The 9,679-nt window shown below is 36.3% G+C and overlaps 1 protein-coding gene across 1 annotated transcript; it reads right to left on the bottom strand.

The window, feature by feature from the left end:
- Positions 1 to 2,797: 2,797 nt before the first annotated feature.
- Positions 2,798 to 3,328, bottom strand: LOC121210020 (uncharacterized). Its single transcript, XM_041082089.1, has one exon. It carries the CDS (start codon positions 3,326 to 3,328, stop codon positions 2,798 to 2,800), a length of 531 nt encoding a protein of 176 aa, XP_040938023.1.
- Between the last annotated feature and the right edge of the window lie 6,351 nt (positions 3,329 to 9,679).

The raw sequence follows: 9,679 nt of genomic DNA, 5'->3' as shown, positions 1-9,679 counted from the left end.
TTAATGCTTAAATGAATATGTGCAAATTTTATTTAATGTATTAAAGACAAAACCGAGTTTAAACTAAAATGAGCTAAGTTTTAGCTCGTGAGCTAAAGTTGAGCTGAGGCTAAACTCCTAAGCTGAAGTTGAGCTGAGGCTAAACTCCTAAGCTGAAGTTGAGCTAAGGTTTAGCTCGTGAGCTAAATATGAGCTAGGAGTGAGCTTGGTTTAGCTCAGGCAAGTTGGATCGAGCTTGAATAAGCAGGATTTGAGCTAGACGGAGCTCGTGGAGCTGGAAACGAGCTGGGATCAGCTTGCCAACATGTCAATGCTCGGCTTGACAGACTTGCTCGATGAAGTTCGCGGGGCGTGCTCGTATCAGTGACTTTTTGATCCAGTTGCCACGGTTCTCCTAGCAACAAATGGCAGGCTTGAATAGGCATTACGTCGCACACAACTTCGTCTTGATACTTACCGATAGAAAAGGCGATGCGCACTTGTTGAGTGACCCTAAATTGGCCTTTGTTGCTAAGCCCTTGTAGTTGATAAGGTTGTGGATGCTTGGTAGTGGTTAAGCAAAGCTTTTCCACCATCGTCGTGCTGGCTATGTTCGAGCAACTTTCACCATCAATAATAACTCTACAAAGCTTACCTTGTACGTGGCAGCGAGTATGAAAGAGATGTTCTCGTTGCTGCTCGCTCTTTGGTTTTGCCAAAGATGATTGTCCATGATCATGACAATCATCATCCATTCTAGGGACACGTTGAGGGTTGCACCTATGGGGCTGGTTATCCCTATCTTCCTTAATTGGATCTCGATATTGATGTTTTTGATTCACTCGTACCTCATTCAAAGTAGTATTCAATGTTTGAAGTGTAGCATTTATTTGTGTGATTGCAGCAGTATGTCTGTCTAACTGTTGTTGGACTTTCATAAGTGCATCATTATTATCACCTTTAGACATCTTCAAAACCTGTAAAAAATAAACACTCAACACTCAAAAATAAAAGTTAGCAAACCTCACCATTAATCACTCAAAAAGAAAAATCAAATTCTCAATGAGGTCGAATTCAATCTTGTGAGTTCTTTATCAGAGTTTATATCAACCAATTAGAGAGTGTGAACCAAACTACCAAAGAATCCTAATTTGCACTAGGATGCCAAAAACTGACGAGACACCAAGTGATTCGTGTTGCACCGAGGAAGGATTGTGCACACGTTTAAATCCTACTAACACAAGAAACAAGAAGGTGTTAGATATTTTAAAAGGATAATAAAAAGCAAACAAATGAAAACCTACAGCTAAGAATCAATAAAAATTGCTGAAAACAGAAAACCCGAAAAACTGTGGAGTAACTTGACAACTTCGTTTGAGGTGTTCCCGATCTCAAAAAATCACAAAATTAAATCTCGAATGTCCTTAAATATTTAATTTTTGATCTGGAAAGTTTGGACACCAAACTCAACCCGCTGAATTTTTTTAAATTTTTATTGGATTTCATCTTTTTTTCGATTTTTTGACTTTTTTGACTGATTTTTTTGCAGGAATAAATTTTTTATATTCAATCACAGTGCCACAAATATGTATGTAAAATTTCAGATCAATTTGACAACGTTTACCCACTCAAATAAAATTGTTTTGAAAGATTTTTCTGGGTAAAACTGCTATTTTTGCTTTAAAATATTGAAATCAGTTTAGAAATCAACCAAGAACACCCAAAACGCACAAAATCTGATACCAAATGATACGGGGTTGCACGCGGACCAAGATCGAGTTGCCAAGTCACGGGAAACTCCTACGAAAACCCTAAACAATCAGATCTGAAACGAAACAGAAAAATTAAAAGATTAGAACTTTGAATTTCCAGATCTAAAATAAAATCCCCAAATCAGCAAAGAATCAAATTGAGAATAGAAATAAGTTTAAGGTTCTTGAAACCCTCAAGGAGATTGTGATTCTGCCCAATTGAACACCAAGATAGTTTTTCCCAAATTTCGACAATCTAATTTCACCCAAAAAGAGTATGGAAAAACCCTAGAAATTGGGGATTTTTGGGCTGATTCCTTAAGATAGAAAAAGGCTGAAAACACAATAAGAACAGAAAATAGATTAGATAATGATTCAGCACAAGTAGAAATAAAGAAAGAATTGACAGTAAGAAATTAAAAGATAAGTCCTAAGAAGCCTTGAAATCTCGAAAGATCTCACAACTCCCTTCAAACGGCTCTAATCTCCCCTCCAAAGAATATCAATGGCAAGAAGAAGGTTGAAGATGGCTCCCACAATCACAAGATTGTTAAAACAACTTCTAAAGAAAACTCAAGAGAGAAATCTTGGAGAAAACTCAAAGAAAATTCTGCTCTCAACAAATCTGAAATTTTAATAATAATGATAAGTGTTTAACAAGGTGGACAGCCATGCCTTTAAATAGGCCTTATAACTAGTCCTAATCTAATTAGAAAACTAAAATAAAAAAAACTCCTAATTATTTTAATATGGAAATTTGGTCAAAGGTCATTTTATCTGGGACTCTTGGACTGAATATTGACATAAAAATTTAAACTAAGTAAATAAATAAATAAATAAATAAAAATAAAAATAAAACTTTACAACTTGGGCCACTTTGACAATTTGGCCTGATTTTCAACTAAGTATGGATGTATTTCTTGATTGGGCTGGGAATTTGCTTATTGGGCCTCGCCTTCAAGAATTTGGGCTTTTGTGACTCGTATCAAGTATGCATGGTTTGCTTGGCTTGCTGGTCCAAGAGCTTTCAAGAAGTCCAGCAACGGTTTCAACCCAAACTCTATCAACTAAGGCTGTTGTTCGTCTTCGAATCTCTTTGCTCGAGCTCGGGTGATCGGTCCTACGGGCAATTTGAGAGGATCTTCATTGGCAGCAGACAACTCGGGAGGTGTGGTCGTATCATTCCCCCTCTCTTCGAAGCGATTTGTCCCCAAATCGTCACCTATATCATAGAAAGAGAGATCAGCTACATTAAAGGTAGCACTTACATTGTACTCACCTGGGAGATCAAGTTTATAAGAATTATCGTTTATTCGTTCCAAAACTTGAAACGGCCCATCTCCTCTCGGCAATAACTTCGACTTTCGCTGAGCCGGAAACCTTTCTTTTCGTATATGAACCCACACCCAATCTCTGGGTTCAAATATGACTTGTTTTCGCCCTTTGTTGGCCTTGCACACATATTGCTCCGTCCTTGCCTCGATATTAGCTTTGACCTTTTGATGCAATTGTTTCACATAGTCCGCTTTCTTCTTGGCATCTACATTAACAATTTGATCGTTAGGTAATGTGATACGAGCACGGCCCGCGAACTTCATCGAACAAGTCTGTCAAGCCGAGCATTGACATGTTGGCAAGCTGATCCCAGCTCGTTTCCAGCTCCACGAGCTCCGTCCAGCTCAAATCCAGCTTATTCGAGCTCAATCCAACTTGTCTGAGCTAAACCGAGCTCACTCCTAGCTCATATTCAGCTCACAAGCTAAACCTTAGCTCAACTTCAGCTTAGGAGTTTAGCCTCAGCTCAACTTTAGCTCACGAGCTAAAGCTTAGCTCATTTTAGTTTAAACTCGGTTTTGTCTTTAATACATTAAATAAAAATTTGCACATATTCATTTAAGCATTAAACTTGTCTTATATTAATATTTGTTATTAATATGTCATTGTTATTATATAAATTGATTATGTTCACATAGCCGAATTAATGCATGACATTAATGTGTTCACATCATGCCGAATTTATGAGTGTTCATGAGATGTCTTAATGACTTGTTTATTTCATGTAGGTACATTCCTTTGGACGGTACAATGTATGGATGAAGAAACATCTCTTTTGGGCATTCCACACTCATGAATGAAGAAGTATTAAATGCTGGTGCATGTACGGCTAGATGCGATGTTTCTACAAATTCATGCATGTGTCGAATGCATGTATGGACATTAAAGGCTAGTCCATGAATGGATCAAATGCATGGGATGATAGAATGCATGAATGGCTTAAGTGCATGTATGGTGGCTGTCTCCTAACTTTCCAAGGCACTTATTCAGCCAAGAAGTAGCTGCTAACTAATTCTATGTTGACCATAGAGCTCCTTGAACATGTTCACACTTTGAATTGACCTATAGGCTACTACAGATGCATGGATGGGTTCAAGAACGTCCAAGGGAAGGAATTAACTCAATAATTCAACACATTGATTGAATTAAGTGCATGCACAAAGGGGAGAACGAATTTACTAGGTTCATGCTGCCATTTATGAACTTACATGCCATTAAAGTGTTTAATTATGAAGATACATGTTCCATACAAGTGCATGAACGTCCCAAGGAGATGAATGCAACCTTTTGGTGCACATACAAGTCACTTGAAGTCTTTCTTTATGACTAAGCATTCATGCACAAACCAAGGGGGAAGAAAGTGTCCATTCAGCTAGTGCATGAATCTGCCGAATTTATGAACTATTTTAATACATTAGTGTGAACGTTTTTTATTATTGTGTGAACACCTAGATGTCGAATTTGAATGGTCATCTATGTGCCTATAAATATTTGTTTTCTTTCATTTGTAAAGAACTTTTTGCCAAATTTTTTATTGAATTTAATCTTGTGAGAATTTTCTTCTCTAAACTTTGTTTGAGACTTTGTTGACTTATCTACCTAGTAGTGGCGTCAACCCTGTTTCTTTCACTCTTATACTGAGGTTCCTACTTTGTTAAGTAGTGGGTCGAGGTTCTATCATTTTCATTTTCGCCTTGAAAGCCTATAAGCATTTGGGTCGATATTTTCTAATATTGGTTCATGCTTGCTTTTGAGTTCCTTCTTTCCATTCTTTCATTTACTTTAAACTGAACCTTAATATTCATATTTTAAACCCTTCATTTGAACCCCTTGAATAGCTTCCGCATAATTTATTTAGAAACATCTTTTTTGAACAAACCGAACGATACTTTCTCGTAGACAATCGGTCAAACTCGCATACGACTCGACTCTCCCCGAGGCGGTTCGTATCATAATGGAATTAAATCAAGAGGAGATAAAGGATTAAAACCGTAAACTATTGATGTGATCCGGCTTGGTTGATTGAGTCGATTCACTTGATTGCCCGATCGTCGACGAGAAGTTTGTTCGATTTTGTAGATAGATGGAGTTAGATGATTTTTTTATAGCGGAAGTTGAGAAAATGGGTTCAAAAGATGGTTTGGATAGATGTTTGATAGGCTCGGTGAAATAAAGAAATATTGTTTATAATTTAATAGTTAAAATGGAATGGAAAAATAGAACTCAAGCAAAGAACGATTCAATACTATATGAAGTATTGCTCAAGGTGGATTAAATGGATTGTCGAAGATGGACCTTGACCCGTTACCTATAGAGAGGTAGGAACCAAAGGTATAAAAAGGTGGATGAACGCCACACCAGGATGGTGATAAGTTCAAGAAGTCGGGTTGACGCCACTAGCGAGCTAGATAAGTCAGAACGAGACTCGTACGAAATAGGATAGGAGGAAACCTCACAATCAAGTTTTCAATAATCAAATTCTGTAACCTTTTACAATAAACAAAATAAACTATTTATAGGCTCTCTAATGCCTATTAAAATTCAGCTACTAATGTGTTCACACAACAATTAAAAATGTTCACACTTCAAGCATTAAATCTCTGTTCATGGATAGTGTAAGTTCATGCATGGTTGAATAATCATGTTTCTTCCCAAAACCTTGTAAATTCGTTCTCCCCTTTGTACATGCACATTATACATTCAATGTGATGAATTAAGGTAATATTCCCTCCCTTTGGACGTTCATGAATCCACCCATACATGTATAGGAGCTGATTGGTCAAATTGAGGTGTGAATGGCTTAGATGCTGCCTTGGGAATACGATCGGCCAAGCTTGTGCTTTAAGTTGCTGGACACCTTTTGGCCAAATAGGTGCCTTGGGGAGCCAAATGGATCAGCCACCATTCATTGAAAGAGGCCTTACATGCACCGTCCCATACATTGAACCTATCATGCATGAACCTTGTTTAATTACTCTCCAAATTCAGCTCACCTACAAAAACACATGAACCAAAATTAAATCACATAATATTCAGCTGAACAAACATTAATATAATTTAGACACACTAATTAAACATAAATTAAATTAGACAAATTTAATAAAGTCTTAACAAGACATATTAAATTTGGCCAAGACACATTTAAAACATGTAATAAGTCAAAACATAATTATGAGCTGTAGTAATTTAAGCTAAATTAATAAATTACTTAATTTATTCAGACATTAAAATAAATGAGTTGAAGTAAACTTAAGCCAAGCTCAAACGAGCTAAATTAAGCTCATGTGAGCTAAATCGAGCTGGGAAAAACTAAGATTGAGCTTGTTGAGTTGAGATTGAGCTTCATCTTGCACTTGGGGCCCTCGTGTTTAGGCCAATCATGATAGCAACGAGTGGTGCCACAACATGATGCGATTGAGATCACATCATACCCTCCCTCTTGAAGACGATTTGTCCTCAAATCGGGCCACTTGCTCACGAAAAATTTTTCGAGATCACAAGCCCTTTTGTTCATGATCCGAAAAGTATTGTTTTTAAAACTCCAGGAACCACAAATGGTTTGAAAAGAAAATGATTTAGTTCCATGCCCTCCCTCTTTAGGAGGAAACCATTCCAAAGTGTCACCTACATAGAAATGGAACGAATTAGTGACACTAAAATTTATAAACTCAAACGATCTTTCCAGAATCTTATTCAAAATTAGAATGCATAATCCAATGCCGGGATCAAATGTAGAAGTGGATCTTACCTGTTCATAATGGTTTTCCATACTTGGTAATAAAGGATGCATCAGAATCAAATCAAATTTATAATCAAAATTTATCAAGGAGTCCTCCAAATGATCATGTAATCTAAGTTCCACTCGATCAATCTTACTTAAACATGCAGAATTTATATAGCAAGGCAGATTTGAGACACCATCTTCAAATTCAAATGCACTAACCATTTTACATGCCATCGTCTTATCACATATTCGAATCAAAAGAAAATTAAACAAGCATGCCTTTAAACATTCATATGTCTCGATTCTGTTAAACAAAAATAAACAAAATTCTCCACAATCAAAAATTTGATTTTGTCTTAACAAGCCAACAAGATTCACACGTCTCGTTTTCAAACTTAGTGACAAAGTATCATACAAGCAACGATTGTTTACTTGGTCATTCAAACAAAATTTACAATGCTTGCCTTCTCTCAAAGATGAACCAGAATAGCGAACTCCAGGGTTGAACACACGATACTATTCACTCGTTCCAAAATGCAGTGTGAATTTCTTAATTACCAACAATTCACACAAGTGGAACAAAAAGAATTTGAGCATGCATATGTTCAAACATTCATACATCGTAAATCTCATTCGAATAGACTTGTTCAGACATGGGGAATTTACGCAAAAAAAAAAAAGAAAATTCAAATTATCACCACCCACAAGTAGACTAGGCGTTTCACATGCCAACTTTTTATCACAAGAGTTCAAAATTTGTTTGTACGGATTTATTCGTACTTCAGTAAAATTCTTGCCAATACCATACTCATCAATAGGAAAACACTTCTTACCACTATGGAAGGTGTAATCACCATCATTTAGAATATGATAATCAAACAAATCGAACTTTGTATGTGAATAATCTTTATCGCACACTATCACACTTTGTTCATGCTGATCTAATCGAACGCCTTCAATAAAATTGCCAACAACAAACTTATCATAGAAAAAACTTTTCAAAGCACTAGTTGAAACAAAATCATAAATAATAGATGAACGAAAATTAACCAATTCAATGGGAAAAACCCTTTCGCAAAAACAATTTGCAGCAATCTTGTCATAAACATGTGAGTAAATGAGTTGAAACTCGCTCAACAAGGAACCCTTACCTTGCTTACCATTGGAAATGTGACAATCTTTTTTATCTTCCAACTTACCTCTTTCAATCAATTGAAAACGTCTCTCGGTAGAAAGGTAATGAAGTTGGAACCAATCCGTGGATGGAATCTTGCAAACCTGAAACAAAGAAAAATTACAAGGTAATTTCGAAAGGGGGTTAGCAAAAGAATTCCTCTCTTTTTCGTGATTACTCACTTCACTCGTTTCTTCTTCAACATCTTTTTCTTTTTCAATTTTTTTCTCAATCTCAATTTCTTTTTCAATTTTCTTTTCTTCATTTTCTTTTTCTCTCACTATTTTGATTTCTTTTTCTTTTGCAATTTCTTTTTCTTTTTCGTTTTCTTTTTGTTTTCTTTCAATTTCTTTTTCAATCTCTTTCTCCTTTTCTCGCTCAATGGATTGCTTCATTTTGAATTGGTCTTCTTGCACTTGTTCCAGTGTGAGCGGCGCTAAAGTGATTTTCCTTCCTTGATGCTTGAAGGAATACCTATTGGTACGTTCATCGTGAATGACCTTACGATCCGATTGCCATGGTTCTCCTAGCAACAAATGGCAGACTTGAATAGGCACAACATCACAAAGGACTTCGTCTTGGTATCTTCCGATGGAAAATGCAACACACACTTGTTGAGTAACTTCAAATTTGCCTTCAACACCAAGTCCTTGCAGTTGATAGGGTCGTGGATGCTTGGTAGTGGCCAAGCCAAGTTTTTTTACCGTTCGAATACTAGCCATGTTTGACCTACTTCCACCATCAATAATGAGGCAACAAACTTTATCGTGGACACGGCAACGCGTGTGAAACATATCTTCACATTGTGGCTCATTTTCCAATCTTTGAAGGATTGCACTAATCTTGGTGTCAACGATAGTAGATGTCAAATCTTCTTTATCTTTGTCGAATTGTCGAAATTCAGATCGCATTATCCTTTGCATTTCTTGTCTCCACATTTGGAATTCAAATTCAGAAAATTCTTCAGACATGCTTCAACAAAATATTAGAAAACAAAAGTTAAATTAGAAAGAAAAATAATTCTCACCACAAATCTCTCAAGTTCGCTCAAAAAGAAAAATTCACTCACTCGTGTTTGAACTCTCTTTTAGGCTTTTTTTTCAATTGAACTCATGCTCTCTTGCCTTTTACCACTCGACCTCATCTCACAAATTCGTAATTTGTCTCGATAGACTTAATTTGCTGCTTAAGGGTCGGTTTCAAAATGGGTTACAAGGGATAATGTCGGGTGTAGGGTAGGCTGAATAAAGAAGAAAATTGGTTTAAAGTGTGGCGTTGGGATGGGTAAATAATGGTAGGAAGGGAAACTTGATGATCGGAGTAATAAGTGATAATGATAAAAACTCGCAAGACTTTTCACTTTTTTTTTCTTCTTTTTTTTAACTCAATTTTTTTTGTCACTTCTTTTTTTTACGTACTTATTTCAAATTGACTTCGAGTGCTCGTACTTCTCGTTTTTACCAGCTCTAATACCAAATGATGTGATCCGGCTCGATTGATTGAGTCAATTCACTTGATTGCCCGATCGTCGACGAGAAGTTTGTTCGATTTTGTAGATAGATGGAGTTAGATGATTTTTTATAGCGGAAGTTGAGAAAATGGGTTCAAAAGATGGTTTGGATAGATGTTTGATAGGCTCGGTGAAATAAAGAAATATTGTTTATAATTTAATAGTTAAAATGGAATGGAAAAATAGAACTCAAGCGAAGAACGATT

The sequence above is a fragment of the Gossypium hirsutum genome, chromosome A11 (assembly GCF_007990345.1).
Source record: "Gossypium hirsutum isolate 1008001.06 chromosome A11, Gossypium_hirsutum_v2.1, whole genome shotgun sequence".
Classification (NCBI taxonomy): domain Eukaryota; kingdom Viridiplantae; phylum Streptophyta; class Magnoliopsida; order Malvales; family Malvaceae; genus Gossypium; species Gossypium hirsutum.
This window is presented reverse-complemented; position numbering and strand designations above follow the sequence as displayed.